The 18,155-nt window shown below is 37.1% G+C and overlaps 1 protein-coding gene across 2 annotated transcripts in view; it reads left to right on the top strand.

Annotated features, from left to right (window-relative positions):
• SPAG16 (sperm associated antigen 16) overlaps positions 1-18,155 on the top strand; it is a 965,654-nt gene that overhangs the window by 44,778 nt on the left and 902,721 nt on the right. For both annotated transcript variants that reach the window (XM_043910138.1, XM_043910139.1), the window contains exons 6-8: positions 1,472-1,579; positions 3,369-3,486; positions 7,168-7,237. In XM_043910138.1, coding sequence (XP_043766073.1) covers positions 1,472-1,579; positions 3,369-3,486; positions 7,168-7,237 — 296 coding nt within the window. The remainder of the gene's footprint in view (positions 1-1,471; positions 1,580-3,368; positions 3,487-7,167; positions 7,238-18,155) is intronic.

Raw genomic sequence — 18,155 nt, 5'->3', positions numbered from 1 at the left:
TACTTTACACTGTTATATTGAAATTGACTTATACTATAGTGGTGGATGAAACATTCCCATTAATTTTCTTCACATATGACTTGGGCTTAGAAAGAATACTCTTGCTTGCTTTATGCCGGGGATCTGCAGAAGATACATCTAGTTAAACAATGCTTCTGTGTCACAGCACTGACATTGGAGACTTTTCTCATTAAGTTACCAGTTATTTGTAATATGTAATGTGATCTTCAGGTGGTGTAAACTTTTCACGTGCCTTACCAGAATGAAATCTTGATTTTTCTAGAATTTATATGCTTTTTCTTTTTTTTACAATTATCAGAACTAAGCAACCCACTTAACCATGTATTCAAGCAAGTTCAGAATTAAATTTGGTTAAGTCTTTTAGTTCATTTGTAATTATTTTGAATTATTCTATTTTGTATACATTTCAATTTTGTAAATATATTTTCTTTGAAAATAGATGGATTGTAAGTTATTGTGGAAAAATACCTTTAATTTTCTTTATTTAAATGAAATGTGAATGACTGATATTTTTGACGCTACTGGTTTTAGCTTGTTCATCTCCCATACCCATATATGTTATGTTGGTAGGGATATTTCAATGAAAATTATAGTGAAATTTTTTATTTCAAATTATCTTTTGAATCATGCAGTACTGGATTCAATTCAGTTCAGTTGCTAAGTCATGTCCGACTCTTTGTGACCCCATGAACTGCAGCGTGCCAGGCCTCCCTGTCCATTACCAACTCCCAGAGTTCACCCAAATCCATGTCCATTGAGTTGGTGATGCCATCCAACCACCTCATTCTCTGTCGTCCCCTTCTCCTCCTGCCCTTAATCATCAGGTCTTTTCACATCATCAGGGTCTTTTCAAATGAGTCAGTTCTTCACATCAGGTGGCCAAAGTATTGGAGTTTCAGCTTCATCAGTCCCACCAATGAACACCCAGGACTGATCTCCGTTAGGATGGACTGGTTGGATCTCCTTGCAGTCCAAGGGACTCTCAAGAGTCTTCTCTTGAGAGAAGTTCAAAAGCATCAATTCAGTGCTCAGTTTTCTTTATAGTCCAACTCTCACATCCATACATGACTACTGGAAAAACCATAGCCTTGACTAGATGGACCTTTGTTCACAAAGTAATGTCTCTGCTTTTTAATATGCTGTCTAGGTTGGTCATAACTTGCCTTCCAAGGAGTAAGCGTCTTTTAGTTTCATGGCTGCAGTCACCATTTGCAGTGATTTTGGAGCCCCCAAAAATAAAGTCCGACACTGTTTCCACTGTTTCCCCATCTATTTGCCATAAAGTGATGGGACTGGATGCCATGATCTTAGTTTTCTGAATGCTGAGCCTTAAGCCATCTTTTTTACTCTCTTCTTTCACTTTCATACTGGATTAGAAGTGATAAATAAATATTTTTTCAGAAAAGAATAGCAGTGAATTTTAAGGTGGTTGTTATTTTTGTTTTTACAGCAAGGCTAGAGAAGATTTGCTGAAAACTCAGAAAGAACGTGATTTTCATCGAATGCACCACAAGAGAATAGTCCAGGAGAAAAACAAATTAATTAATGACCTCAAAAAGTAAGCTGCCGATATTTGTTGGCATATTTATTAAACAATTATTTAATTAGTTTTAAGCAATTTGGCCATAGAATGATGTTCCAGGTGAAGTTATTCATTGAGTATTTATTGAACATTTACTATGTGTCAGGCTGTATATCATGTGTTTGAAATAGAAAGATGAACAAATTTAGGTCCTTGCTTTTAGGGTTCCCAGGGATTATTAAAGTGTGTGATGGGGGAGTAGCTAAGCAGAAATACAGTGAAATATACTGCATTGTTGCTATGCCAGCGAAGGAGTTGTCACCCCAGTCAGATTGGAGAGTGAGAGGGTTCAGGGACCTATATCTAAAGGAAATGAATTATAAAGTATGAGTTAACAGAGTGAAAGTGTAGGGTCAGCATGTTGTGCAAAGGCACCAGGTCATTGGAGGAACATGACAATATTCACCAAATTCTTAAGCATGGAGAGTAAAGTGCAGAAGCACCTGACCACCCCTGACCACCTTCCCCTCAAAATAAAAATTTATAATCTCTAAGTAAAATTCTTCTTTGCTTGTTCTAAGGCAGCACTGCCCAATGGCACTTTGTTATGTTATTAATAATTTATATCTACACTGTCCCATATGATAGTCACTAGTCACATCCTCTACTAAGCACTTTCAAAGTGGCTAGTACAACTGATGTATTAGATTTCTGATGTTTATTTAATTGTAATTAATTTAAGCTTAAATTTAAATAGCCACATTTGAACAACATGACTTTGGGATGGTCATGATAACTGCTGTATTTTGTAGTGGTTATGGTCATTGTGGCTGTTATGATTTCTTAATCATAGGCTGTCCTGTGGAGCTTCAGAATCAGTATACTTTCAACTTAGCAGTATGTTAGAAATTAGCATTTTTCTGATTTTTCTTAATTGAATCCCTGTAGAAATAAATACTACTTTAATAAGAGAAAAACTGCATTAACTTGGGGGGAAAAAAAAAAGACCTTGAGTGTGTGAGAGTGTTTCTTCATTGACTTAATCTATTCTTTTGGTCTCATATATTGGCCTTATTTTTTTGTGTTTTTGGTTCATGAAATTGTTCCAAGTCCATAAAAATTCAGAAAAAAAATGAAATAGTTTGTGTTCCTCTTAACAAAACATTGATTGAGAAGTAGTACAATGTAATGAAAAGAGTTTGGATTTTGAAATCAAATAAACATTGGAAGCCTGGCTCCACCACTTAGATTTGTGTGCTCATTTAATTCTGTTTCTTATCTGTGAAAACTGTGAAAATAAAAGTACCTAATACAAGGTCTGGAACAAAACAGATAGCATAATATTCAATAAACACATTGTAGAATATTTATACAAAGGAATAAAATACTTAATTTTCTTAATATGAGGTTATTCATACTTGTTTTCAAGACCATCCTTAATTTTGATGTGAATAACACTCTATCTAATCATCCATTGTTTGTAGCCCTTGTCTTGTTGAAAATTGTTTTTGAATTAAATAAGCTGAAATTTTCTTTTCTGTCAACGAATGGCAGTGACTTCTGGGTACATACTTGAATAGAGCAAAAGGAAATAGAGAACTAACCAACTCAAGAGAAAGGTGACTGTCCCACCTCCAGCCAGGTTGCTGGGAAGCTGCATGACAAATAATACTTCTTATACTTCTTGGCTTTGTTATATTGACCTTTATATGGTTTTCAATTTTCATTCAAATGCAAAAAAATAGGAGAAAAGAGGTTGAGAATGTTAAGTGGAAATCACTGATTTAGCTCAATTACCCTTTATGATGCCCTTTATTTTCCATAGGTTGAAGTTACATTATGCATCATATGAACCAGCTATAAGAGTATTACATGAAAAGCACCATGCTTTACTGAAGCAGAAAATGCTGACCTCTTTGGAAAGGGACAGAGCAATAGGACAGGTAAAGAGACCATCTATTGCTACCTGAAAATGATATTTAATCATTTATTTTTTTATAACATTATCAGAAATATTGGTTTTTGTTTCTGAGTTAAATTTTAAATGATTTTTACCAGTTGTCATGTTGTAAAAAAGATTCATTTGGAAAAATCCAGGAAAATATTTTATCAACTTTAAAAATACAAAGATTGTTATTGAATTAAAATTACTTAATTAAAATATAGCTTTTTAGGAGATTATTAAAATATTGTTAGAGGGAAAACCTGAGCCATTAAAACATAACAATACTCAGATTGGGTTTTAAATGCCATCTATGATGGCTGCAAACCTGGACCTTACCTAAACACTTGAAACTCAGATTTTTCATACATAACATATAGCCATAATGACCTATCTTTTAATATTTTTGTGAAACTTAGATGAGATGATGAATAGAGAGTCCATGCAATTTCCTCCTAAATGAATATTTGAAACACCTAGTTACTGACTCAATTTTCAGTCATTTTTGCTATTGACATCTCTTTTCTTCCTGTAGGATTTTCTTATAGGCCTAGCCCTAGGGTGGTAGAGTGAGGGCTAGCTAATATAGAGTTCAAGAATAATAAAACAGAATGTGTCTTGGTCAAGGTGAAAATATGTAACAGTTGATTAGAAAATATAAAACTGCTACTATGCTTAGCATTCTTTTATTTTTTCTGGAGATACTGATTTTTGGCCAGACTTTTAGAAGCTATAGAAGTTTGCACAATGGTTGCAAAAAAAAGCATGAATGATTTTATTAAGGCATGCATTAATCAAATGTGTATTGTCTTTTCTTGAGTGTAATTTTTAGTTACTAAAATGAGAACATCGCTTGTCTCCTTCTTTGTGCTTGAAATTTAATTGTGTGTTCTTGACTATATGAATTAATGGTAATATTGCCTAAAAAGAGTTTAATAATAGTTTGCAATTTTATGACACTATATTGTCAAATCTTCACAACTTCACCTCTTTGCTCCTTTTCATCTAACCTGTTCCCACAACCTCTTAACAGGAGGCACATTTCCATTGCCAGGAACACTATGATCTAGATTCAGGTTGCTCCTGCTGCTTTTCCTGCCACAAACAAACTTAGACTTGCTACCATCTTCCTCTCCTTTCCCTGCTGTTTTCATGCTCATCTTCCTGTTACTCTTCTCCCAGAGGAACTCATCAGTGACCTGGCCATATATTCCCAAGTGACCATGTGTGTTTAGTAGGATAGACCACTCATACTAAGTTTCACTACTCAAGGGTATCAGGGCCTTCTAGCGTTCATGATGGCAAGTGCCTCCACTCCCCTCCAGATTGTCGATTTCTCCATCTGCCACCTGTGTCTATCACTGGATCTTCCGGTCAATGTCTTTGTAATCAGAGATAAGTTAACTTCCTGAATGGCCATCAGTTCCACTGTCTTTAATATGAAGTTAGATCAAAGGCTATGTTGAGACATATTTAGGCCACATACAGTCTTTGGGTCTCAAAATGTTCGCCACTGGTGTAGTTAAGCTCAAGATGAGGAGTGGTAGCAGTCAGCCCTAGCTGTGCTGCAAAGTAGCCATGTGGACATTCAGGTAATTTTATATATATGTCTCTTTTCTTACACATTAAGCAAAGGTAAAATTATTTGCCTTATGATTGATATGTATCTAAAATAAAAACATGTTTAAAAAATGAAAATCTTTTTCAGATTTTCATTTCAGATTTTCAGAAAAATTCTCTCTGTGAAGAAGGGTTGAATTTTACACTCAGATGTATAAAGAACTGTATCTTTATTATCTACAACTTATTTTGTCTTTGAACTGCTATTCCCACCAAAGGTGAAATGAAACATAACCTGGATTAAAGACAATCCAGTCTCTTTGAATTTAACATAGGGTATTTGGATGTTACATTAACTGATTATTTAGCTAAAGCATAACAATCAGTGTTAATTTTCTGTCTTCAAATAGCCTCCTCTTCTCACTCTTCCCAGATGACACCTTGTACAAGGGACATTTTTGTATCCACTGGCCCACAGTCTACATGGTGTCCTCTTGGCTGTCACCTTCTAGCATGGTGTTACTGCTTTGGTTATATTCCTGGTGCTTAGGTAAATGGTTCTGGGTGGTTCTTTTGAGTGTGAACCTGATATAACTTGCTTATTCTATGGCTTCTGCCACAGCATCCGTAAGATCCTTAACATCTCTGACCTCATTGACCTGTCTCTCATTCATTGTCATTTCCTTGAAAGTGAAGTGAAAGTGAAAATTGCTCAGTCTTTATGACCCCATGGACCATACAGTCCATGGAATTCTCCAGGAGATCTTCCCAACCCTTTTCATTTCCTTAAAAAACTTATCTTAATGGCCAATTTAGCTTACTGTGTTTTCTCAAATACTTTGCTTAAGAAAGGGTTATTTTAGTTTGTATATAAAAGTGAAAGTATACTGTGAGATGACAAAAATCTAATAAGTGTGTGTCTCCAAATTCTTTTGATAGGTAATAAGCAATGTGGTCACTTTTAAATTTATTCAAATCTTGTGGAAACATCTGTAATTTAATTATTTTCAGCTTTACAAAATTCCCCCAAATATCTAAAATTTGGAATTAGAGCCCCATTTTTGAAAAAAGATAAAATATAATTTATTTTATATATATATATATATATATATATATACATACACACACACACATATATATATATATAATAAATTACATGTTATCTTTTTTGGATCATGGGGTTCAATACAGGAAATATTCTAAAAATATCTATCTATCTATCTATCTATCTACATGTATTTCTAGGTCTATCTGTTGAGAGGATCTAGAAATAATGACACTGCAGTTTCTAATACTATTCTCCTGTAAGAGGAAGTGGTGCTTCTTGAACAAGTGGCTGATAGTAGTCTGGGTGAAGGAAATACAAGATGAGCCTGGGTGAGCATCTGAGGCACCTTGTTGTGCTAGAAAGTAGCAGATGTTCATAAAGTAAAAAAGAAAACAAAGAAAGAAGGAAGGATTAACTACTACTCAGTGACAGTAGAAAAATATGTGTATCTGTATGTAATTAAACATGATATTTTTTGTTGGTATAATCATATGAGGGATGAGACAGCTTTTTAAGGTTGAATTTTTAATTTAAATCTATTGTTCAGGAAATATAGGTAAATGGAATGCCACCAAACTGACAAATGTTCTTAATTATAAAATAAATTTAATAAAACAAGGAGTGTTTGTGGGTGGAAAATGAGCTAAGAGTTTTTAGGATAGCAACAGTCTCTTCATATTTTACTTCCCAAGTAATATTTACCTCATCTTTTCATGGATATGAAGATGAATTAGGCTATTGTGAAGCAATTTCAACAGAGGAGAAAACTCCAAGTAGAGACCTGAATAATTATTATTAAAAGTGTATGGCAAGTATTCTTGGTTCAGGAAACTATGCTGTGAAATAAATGTTTCAAATGTTTACCCATAATAGATACTTAATTCTTGCTGTGAACTTGAATTTAGACTTTAAACTGTTTCTTTTATTGCAATTAATATTTAAATTTTTAAAATACATAGGAATTAATGCAAGAGAGATAATATTTCCTATATTTTTTAATCAGTATTTAAGCATTTTAACTCATTTTGGGGTTATTTAGCATATAACCTCTTACCTTTGGATTTTACTTTTTAGATTTCTGGACTTCAAGAAACACTGAAGCATATGGAAATAGGGCATAGTTACCATGCTCCTGAATTTAGAGGTAAAATTCAATATGAAAAAACTGATTTATTATTGCTTGGTGATTTCTCAGTCTTGTCATAACTCAAGTTATTCATTTGAGTAATTATTCACCATGAGTTGAATACATGGTATGGTAATTTTCATAAACTAAAATGTTAATGAAAAGATCAAGAAGAAATACAGAATAGGAAATTGTATAAATTACTTTTAGAGAAAAGTAGGGATAACCTTTTTTTTTTTTTTTAAACTGCTTCTGCTTCTGGCCCTGATGGAGTATCTTGTACCAGACTAGCCTTCTTCTCATAAATAACTGTAAAATTATATTTGAGGCAACTATTTTTAGGCATTGGAAAGCATCACAAGTCACAGAATGCAAATGATAGAGAGAAAGTTTATAAGTTGAACTTCACTATCACCATGGCTGTTTGGGAAAATTTCCAAAACAAACTCTATGGAGCTGGAGGTAGAGAAGAGCATGGCAGTCCTATATGAACTGAAAAGGCAAAAACTATAGTTCATAAGTTGTTGAAGCATCTAGAATCTGTAGGAAAGGGTACCAGATAAGAGGGTGCTGTAGTGAATAGTGGCCTGGTTTATGAGGGCATTTACTATTAGTAGTTAGGTAATGGCTGGGCTAGGTATGCAGGACTACCTGATATTTGCCAGAGAGAGAAGACTCCAGGATTAAGAGGAGACGAGTGGTCTATATTTCTGCTTTGTGCCAGTACCATACTGTTTTGATTACTGTAGCTTTGTAGTATAGTCTGAAATCATGGAGCTTGAGTCCTTCAGCTCTTTTTTTCCCTAAAATTGCTTTGGCTGTTCTAGAGATTGTCATACTGGGTTAAGTCAGTCAGACAGATAAAGACAAGTATTATATTATAAATCTTATATGTGGAATCTAAAAAGATGGTACAAATGAACTTATCTATAAAATAAAAAGAAGAGTTATAGATGTAGAAAGCAGACTTATGGTTACCAGGGGGTAAGAAGGGGGAGGAATAAATTGGGAGATTGGACTGACAATATGCACTCAGTTCAGTTCAGTTCAATTCATTTGCTCAGTTGTGTCCGACTCTTTGCGACCCCATGAATCGCAGCACACCAGGCCTCCCTGTCCATCACCAACTCCCAGAGTTTGCTCAAACTCATGCCCATTGAGTCGGTGATGCCATCCAGCCATCTCATTCTCTGTCGTCCCCTTCTCCTCCTGCCCCCAATCCCTCCCAGCATCAGGGTCTTTTCCAATGAGTCAACTCTTCACATGAGGTGGCCAAAATACTGGAGTTTCAGCTTCAGCATCAGTCCTTCCAATGAACACCCAGGACTTATCTCCTTTAGGATGGACTGGTTGGATTTCCTTGCAGTCCAAGGGACTCTCAAGAGTCTTCTCCAACACCACAGTTCAAAAGCATCAATTTTTTGGCACTCAGATCTTCACAGTCCAACTCTTACATCCATACATGACCACTGGAAAAACCATAGCCTTGACCAGACAGACCTTTTTTGGCAAAGTAATGTCTCTGCTTTTTAATATGCTATCTAGGTTGGTCATAACTTTCCTTCCAAGGAGTAAGCGTCTTCTAATTTCATGGCTGTAGTCACCATCTGCAGTGATTTTGGAGCCCAAAAAATGAAGTCTGACACTGTTTCCACTGTCACCGCATCTATTTCCCATGAGGTGATGGGACCAGATGCCATGATCTTAGTTTTCTGAATGTTAAGCTTTAAGCCAACTTTTTCACTCTCCTCTTTCACTTTCATCAAGAGGCTTTTTAGTTCCTCTTTACTCTCTGCCATAAGGGTGGTGTCATATGCATATCTTAGGTTATTGATATTTCTCCCAGCAATCTTGATTCCAGCTTGTGCTTCTTCCAGCCCAGCGTTTCTCATGATGTACTCTGCATATAAGTTAACTAAGCAGGATGACAATATACTGCCTCGACGTACTCCTTTTCCTATTTGGAACCAGTCTATTGTTCCATGTCCAGTTCTAACTGTTGCTTCCTGACCTGCATACAGGTTTCTCAAGAGGCAGGTCAGGTGGTCTGTTATTCTCATCTCTTTCAGAACTTTCCACAGTTTATTGTGATCCACACAGTCAAAGGCTTTGGCATAGTCAATAAAGCAGAAATAGATGTTTTTCTGGAACTCTCTTGCTTTTTCAATGATCCAGTGGATATTGGCAATTTGATCTCTGGTTCCTCTGCCTTTTCTAAAACCAGCTTGAACATCTGGAAGTTCTCAGTTCACATATTGCTGAGGCCTGGCTTGGAGAATTTTGAGTATTACTTTACTAGCGTGTGAGATGAGTGCAATTGTGTGGTAGTTTGAGCATTCTTTGGCATTGCCTTTCTTTGGAATTGGAATGAAAACTGACCTTTTCCAGTCCTGTGGCCACTGCTGAGGTTTCCAAATTTGCTGGCATATTGAGTGCAGCACTTTCACAGCATCATCTTTCAGGATTTGAAAGAGCTTAACTGGAATTCCATCACATCCACTAGCTTTCTTTGTAGTGATGCTTTCTAAGGCATCTTCACTTGACTTCACATTCCAGGATGTCTGGCTCTAGGTGAGTGATCACACCATTGTGATTATCTGGGTCGTGAAGATATTTTTTGTCAATTCTTCTGTGTATTCTTGCTACCTCTTCTTAATATCTTCTGCTTCTGTTAGGTCCATACCATTTCTGTCCTTTATTGAACCCATCTTTGCCTGAAATGTTCCCTTGATAGTTCTAATTTTCTTGAAGAGATCTCTAGTCTTTCTCATTCTGTTGTTTTCCTCTATTTCTTTGCATGGATCAATGAGGAAGGCTTTCTTATCTCTCCTGGCTATTCTTTGGAACTCTGCATTCAAATAGGAATATCTTTCCTTTTCTCCTTTGCTTTTTGCTTCTCTTATTTTCACAGCTATTTGAAAGGCCTTCTCAGACAACCATTTTGCCTTTTTGCTTTTCTTTTCCTTGGGGATGGTCTTGATCCCTGTCTCCTGTACAATGTCATGAACCTCCATCCATAGTTCATCAGGCTCTCTGTCTATCAGATCTAGTCCCTTAAATCTATTTCTCACTTCCATTCTATAGTCATAAGGGATTTGATATAGGTCATACCTGAATGGTCTAGTGGTCTTCTCCACTTTGTTGAATTTCAGTCTGAATTTGGCAATAAGGAGTTCATGATCTGAGCCACAGTCAGCTCCTGGTTTTGTCTTTGCTGACTGTATAGAGCTTCTCCATCTTTGGCTGCAAAGAATATAATCAATCTGATTTCGGTGTTGACCATCTGGTGATGTCCATGTATAGAGTCTTCTCTTGTGTGGTTGGAAGAGGGTGTTTGCTATGACCAGTGCCTTCTCTTGGCAAAACTCTATTAGCCTTTGCCCTGCTTCATTGTGTACTCCAAGGCCAAATTTGCCTGTTACTCCAGGTGTTTCTTGACTTCCTACTTTTGCATTCCAGTCCCCTATGGTGAAAAGGACATCTTTTTGGGTGCAACAACAATAAGGGGAATTAAAATGAGAAGCCCTCAATAAAGTCAAAAGTATCAGGGAAACCCTTGAGGCTGGTTCAGAGAAAATAAATACATATATGGGGGTGGGTTAATATCAATTCTTTTCTTTCACAGAGGGAAGGCACTGTTGAGGAAATTAAAATATTAAGATTAGGACAAGTTCTCATAATGAAAACCAGAGTTGCTAGCAGGCATAGACAAATTTTCAAAATAGAAGTTGGATACTTCTTTGCCATCATAAAGGATGAATTTAAAAAATCCTGAGCAACACAATACCTATTATAAGTACAAAATATCAGCAGTTTGTTTCCTTCATTATAATTGTTGAGTTAGATAAAAATATATTAATTAAAAATTTAGGACACTTTTATAATTTAGACAGACTTAAGAATTTCCACTAAAGTATGTGTCTCTCATGTTTAGTAAAGAACATTTTGGTGAAATTACTTTTCCCTTTGGCTAATATATCCCTTGAGTGTGCCTCTAATGAGAAGAAAATAGAAGGAATAATTGTAACATCTAATGGCTTCAGAATTGTTTTTATTATCTCAGACATGGAAAGAGGAAAAAAATACTGAAAATAGCTTAAGTGTTTAGCTTGAATTTTATCTTAGAGATAAAATGAGTACTACTAATTCATTGTATCTACTCAAGCTTTTAGATGCGACTGATATTAAATAACTAACATAATGGTATCATGTTAAAACATGAATGTTTTCATTCAGTAGCCCAGTTTCCACTGAATCTATTCCTCACCAAAAAACTATTTATTGAAACATAAAAACATAGTTATTTTCAAAGGATGTAAAAAATGACTATAGGTTTACCTTTGCTTTAGTTATACCACAGAATAAATAATGGAACCCATCAAAATGTCATCATACTCCCATCCAAACATTTTCATTTTGCTTCAAGTGATAAATCATAACATTTTGATATTAAAATAAAAGCAAATAAGTAAATTCATCTTGTTTGTGCTAGTTATCCTATAAAGTCAAAATTGGTCAGTATTTCTCCGGTATGAATATAAAATATTGGCATGCAAAATTAGTACATTTTATATGTGTGGAGGTTAAAAATTTAGGACGTAACTCTCCTATTGGAATGATTCTCATTACACAATGACTTGCAATTATGGACAAGGGAAAAAATACTGAAGTATAAAATAAAACCTTGAGGCAGTTGGACACTCAAACAGAAGAGACCATAGGATAGATGCTTTAAAGAAAAGTCTCAGAGGTAAAGTTCACAGTGAGCTTTAGACAGTAAACAGTGGTTGAAACAAACAGCTCAAGGGATTCTCTAAGATCTATCCCACTCAAAAAAGGCAATCATGGGACAAGTTTGCTGTGTGGGAACATGACTCAGTGCTACTGGATTATAAATTAGAATTCTCTGTGATATACTCAAATCTTTGTTTTTCACAAAGAAAAATTATTTTCATGCTATAAATGAAAACCAACATGGCACTCAGTTCGGTTCAGCCACTCAGTCATGTCCGACTCTTTGCGACCCCATGGACTGCAGCATGCCAGGCCTCCTTGTCCATCACCAACTCCCTGGAGTTCACCCAAACTCATGTCCATTGAGTCAGTGATGCCATCCAGCCATCTCATCCTCTGTTGTCCCCTCCTCCTCCTGCCCTCAATCTTTCCCAGCATCAGGGTCTTTTCAAATGAGTCAGCTCTTTGAATCAGGTGGCCGAAGTATTGGAGTCTCAGCTTCAACACCCGTCCTTCCAATGAACACCCAGGACTGATCTCCTTTAGGATGGACTGATTGGATCTCCTTGCCATCCGAGGGACTCTCAAGAGTCTTCTCCAGCACCACAGTTCAAAAGCATCGATTCTTCAGTATTCAGCTTTCTTTATAGTCCAACTCTCACATCCATACATGACTACTGGAAAAACCATAGCCTTGGCTAGATGGACCTTTGTTGACAAAGTAATTCTCTGCTTTTTAATATGCTGTCTAAGTTGGTCGTAGCTTTTCTTCCAAGGAGCAAGCCTCTTAATTTCATGGCTGCTATCACCATCTGCAGTGATTTTGGAGCCCCCAAAAATAAAGTCAGCCACTGTTTTCCCATCTATTTGCCATGAAGTGATGGGACCAGATGCCATGATCTTAGTTTTCTGAATGTTGAGCTTTAAGCCAACTTTTTCACTCTCCTCTTTCACTTTCATCAAGAGGCTCTTTAGTTCTTCTTCACTTTCTGTCATAGGGTCGTGTCATCTGGTTCCTCAGCCTTTTCCAAATCCAGCTTGTGTTCCAAGGTTGACTGAACCAGAGGATGCAGGGGAAAACTGGATATGGAGTGCCAACTATAAGTTATAGGCTGATTAACCCCATTCATTGTTCAAGGATCAACTGTATTTGCCCTGACAAGTGCGTTCTCTTGGCAAAACTCTGTTAGCCTTTGCCCTGCTTCATTCCATACTCCAAGGCCAAATTTGCCTGTTACTCCAGGTGTTTTTTGAGTTCCTACTTTTGCATTTCGGTCCCCTATAATGAAAAGGACATCTTTTTTTGGTGTTAGTTCTAAAAGGTCTTGTAGGTCTTCATAGAACCATTCAAATTAAGCTTCTTCAGCATTACTGATTGGGGCATAGGCTTAGATTACTGTGATATTGAACGGTTTCCCTTTGAAACGAACAGAGATCATTCTGTCGTTTTTGAGATTGCATCCAAATACTGCATTTCAGACTCTCTTGTTGACCATGATGGCTACTCCATTTCTTCTCAGGGATTCCTGCCCACAGTAGTAGATATAATGGTCATCTGAGTTAAATTCACCCATTCCAGTCCATTTTAGTTTGCTGATTCCTAGAATGTCCACATTCACTCTTGCCATCTCCTGTTTGACCACTTCCAATTTGCCTTGATTCATGGACCTAACATTCCAGGCTCCTATGCAATATTGCTCTTTACAGCATTGGGCCTTGCTTCTATCACCAGTCCCATCCACAACTGGGTGTTGATTTTGCTTTGGCTCCATCCCTTCATTCTTTCTGGAGTTATTTCTCCACTGCTCTCCAGTAGCATATTGGGCACCTACCGACCTGGGGAGTGCCTCTTTCAGTGTCCTATCATTTTGCCTTTTCATACTGTTCATGGGGTTCTCAAGGCAAGAATACTGAAGTGGTTTGCCATTCCCTTTTCCAGTGGACCACATTCTGTCAGACCTCTCCACCATGACCCGACAGTCTTGGGTGGCCCCACACGGCATGGCTTAGTTTCATTGAGTTAGACAAGACTGTGGTCCTGTGATCAGATTGCCTAGTTTTCTGTGATTATGGTTTTAGTGTGTCTGCCCTCTGATGCCCTCTCGCAACACCTACTATATATAATATATATATATATAAAATAGATAATAAAGACCTTTTGTATGGCACAGGATACTCTACTTAACACTCTGCAATGACCTGTATGGGAAAATAATCTAAAAATGAGTGGATATGTGTGTGTGTGTGTGTGTGTGTAACTGATTCACTTTGCTGTACACCTGAAGCTACCACAACATTGTAACCAACTGTGAAAAGTGAAAAAGTGAAAGTGTTAGTTGCTCAGTCGTGTCCTACTCTTAGCAACCCTATGGTTTTTAGCTTGCTAAGCTCCTCTCTCCGTGGAATTCTCCAGGCAAGAATAATGGAGTGGATAGCCATTCCTTTCTCCAGGATATTTTCCCAACCCTAGGTCTCTCGCATTGCAGGCAGATTCTTTACCATCTGAGCCAAAACTATATTCCAGTACAAAATAAAAAACAGTAGAAAACAAAAGAGAGAGAGAGAGTGGGGACCAGGGATTCTAGATAGCAAGCAGTGCTGGGATACATTGGCTTTCTGGCCATGTCTGGTTGCAGACATATTTGCATCCAACAAAGATGTTGAATACTGTCTTCAATACCTTGGTAACAGAGTTTTAACATCAAGCATCCTGTGTTGGCTCACTGGTAAAGAGCATGCCTGCCAGTGTAGGAGATACTGGAGATGTGGGTTCAGTCCCTGGGTTGGGAAGATCCCCTGGAAAAGGAATTAGCAACCCACTCCAGTATTCTTACCTAGGAAATCCTATAAATTCTGCTTAACAGAAAGATTAAGATTTCTTCTTCTTAATTTTCTTAAAAGAATGACTGATAAAAACTAAAATTATAGCATTGTAAAATAATGTTTATAAGGTATAAAAAGGATAAGAAAATAATAATTTTGGGGGATGTGCAAATGTTCTGTATCTTGATTTTGGTGGTCATATGCCTACTTATATTTGTCAAAACTTACCTAACTCTACACTTAAAATGTATGTATTTTATTTTATGTAAATTATACCTCAATATTGTTAATTTACAAAAGAATGATTTATAAAAAAAATCTAAAATACAGAAAGACTGAAAAAGGGTAAATTTTTAATAAAAATTATGTTACTTTCAGATGACTATTCATTATGGTTTCTGATTAATTAAGCTTAAAAGAAATATGTAGCACACTCATATTCAACATTTTTTTAGGCTTGATTCAAGCATTCCTATCTTAATTTATATGAAAGAAATATCAATTATGCTCAGTGATGCCTAGAGATTCTATGCACAGTGATGTTTATTGCACTCATATTTATAGTAACAAAATAGTACAAGGAGTCTTAATCCTTAACCACAAGTGAATGTTTCAATCTAGTTGATCATACAATACTGCTGCTGCTGCTGCTAAGTCACTTCAGTTGTGTCCAACCCTGTGCGACCCCATAGATGGCAGCCCACCAGGCTCCCCCGTCCCTGGGATTCTCCAGGCAAGAACACTGGAGTGGTTTGCCTACAATACTAGACAGTCTTTAAAAATCATGCAGGTTCATAACACTGTATAGGAGGCAGTGATCAAAACCATCCCCAGGGGAAAAAAAAATGCAAAATGGTTGTCTGAGGAGGCCCTACAAATAGCTGAGAAAAGAAGAGAAGGGAAAGGCAAAGGAGAAAAGGAAAGATATACGCATCTGAATGCAGATTTCCAAAGAACAGCAGGAGAGATAAGAAAGCCTAAGTGAACAATGAAAAGAAATAGAGGAAAACAATAGAATGGGAAAGACTAGAGCACTCTTCAAGTAAATTAGATATAACAAGGGAACATTTCATGCAAAGATGGGAACCATAAAGGACAGAAATGGTGTAGACCTAACAGAAGCAAAACTAAGAAGAGGTGGCAAGAATACAGAGAAGAACTACAGAAAATAGATCTTAATAACCCACATAACCATGATGGTGTGATCACTCAGCTAGAGCCAGACATGCTGGAGTGTCAAATCAAATGGACCTTAGGAAGCATCACTATAAACAAAGATAGTGGAGGTGATGGAATTACAGCTGAGCTATTTCAAATCCTAAAATATGATGCTGTGAAAATGCTGCACTCAATATGCCAGCAAATTTGGAAAACTCAGCAGTGGCAAGAGGACTGGAAAAGGTCAGTTTTCATTCCAATTCCAAAGAAAGGCAATGCCAAAGAATGTTAAAACTACCCCACACAATTGTACTCCTTTTACTTGCTAACAAGATCATGCTCAAAATCCCCCAAGCCAGGCTTCAGCAGTACTTTGTTGACAAAGTAATGTCTCTGTTTTTTAATACGCTATCTAGGTTGGTCATAACTGTCCTTCCAAGGAGTAAGTGTCTTTTAATTTCATGGCTGCAATCAATATCTGCAGTGATTTTGGCGTCCAGAAAAATAAATTCAGCCACTGTTTCCACTGTTTCCCCATCTGTTTGCATGAAATAATGAGACCAGTTGCCATGATCTTAGTTTTCTGAATGTTGAGCTTTAAGCCAACTTTTTCACTCTCCTCTTTCACTTTCATCAAGAGGCTCTTTATTTCCCCTTTGCTTTCTGCCATAAGGGTGGTGTCATCTGCATATCTGAGGTTATTGATATTTCTCCTGGCAATCTTGATTCCAGTTTATGCTTCTTCCAGCCCAGCGTTTCTCATGATGTACTCTGCATATAAGTTAAATAAGCAGGCCTTGACGTACTCCTTTTCCTATTTGGAACCAGTCTTGACATACTCCTTTTCCTATTTGGAACCAGTCTGTTGGCCCATGTCCAGTTCTAACTATTGCTTCCTAACCTGCATACAGGTTTCTCAAGAAGCAGGTCAGGTGGTCTGCTATTCCCATCTCTTTCAGAATTTTCCACAGTTTATTGTGTTCCACAGAGTCAAAGCCTTTGGCATAGTCAATAAAGCAGAAATAGATGTTTTTCTGGAACTCTTGCTTTTTGCTTTTTCGATGATCCAGCGGATGTTAGCAATTTGATCTCTGATTCCTCTGCCTTTTCTAAAACCAGCTTGAATATCTGGAAGCTCATGGTTCACAGTGCACGTATTTCTGAAGCCTGGCTTGGAGAATTTTAAGCATTATTTTACTAGCGTGTGAGATGAGTGCAATTGTGCAGTAGTTTGAGCATTCTTTTGCATTGCCTTTCTTTGGAATTGGAATGAAAACTGACCTTTTCCAGTCCTGTGGCCACTGCTGAGGTTTCCAAATTTGCTGGCATGTTGAGTGCAGCACTTTCACAGCATCATTTTTCAGGATTTGAAAGAGCTCAACTGGAATTCCATCACCTCCACTAGCTTTGTTCATAGAGATGCTTCCTAAGGCCCACTTGACTTCACATTCAGGATGTCTGGCTCTAGGTGAGTGATCACACCATCATGATTACCTGGGTCGTGAAGATATTTTTTGTCAATTCTTCTGTGTACTCTTGCCACCTCTTCTTAATATCTTCTGCTTCTGTTAGGTCCATGCCATTTCTGTTCTTTATTGAGTCCATCTTTGCGTGAAATGTTCCCTTGGTATCTCTAGTTTTCTTGAAGAGATCTCTAATCTTTCCCATTCCATTGTTTTCCTCTATTTCTTTGCACTGATCACCGAGGAAGGCTTTCTTATCACTGCTTGCTATTCTTTGGACCTCTGCATTCAAATGGGTATATCTTTCCTTTTCTCCTTTGCTTTTGCTTCTCTTCTTTTCACAGCTATTTGTAAGGCCTCCTCAGACAGCTATTTTGCTTTTTTTGCATTTCTTTTTCTCGGGGGTGGTCTTGATTCCTGTCTCCTGTACAATGTCACGAACCTCCATCCATAGTTCATCAGGCTCTCTGTCTATCAGATCTAGTACCTTAAATCTATTTCTCACTTCCACTCTATAGTCATAAGGGATTTGATTTCGGTCATACCTGAATGGTCTAGTGGTCTTCTCCACTTTGTTGAATTTCAGTCTGAATTTGGCAATAAGGAGTTCATGATCTGAGCCACAGTCAGCTCCTGGTCTTGTTTTTGCTGACTGTGTAGAGCTTCTCCATCTTTGGCTGCAAAGAATATAATCAATCTGATTTCGGTGTTGACCATCTGGTGATGTCCATGTGTAGAGTTTTCTCTTCTGTTGTTGG

Source organism: Cervus elaphus, chromosome 8, assembly GCF_910594005.1.
Source record: "Cervus elaphus chromosome 8, mCerEla1.1, whole genome shotgun sequence".
Classification (NCBI taxonomy): Eukaryota; Metazoa; Chordata; class Mammalia; order Artiodactyla; family Cervidae; genus Cervus; species Cervus elaphus.
Note: the sequence above shows the minus strand (reverse complement) of the source record. Positions and strands in the feature narration are given on the sequence as shown.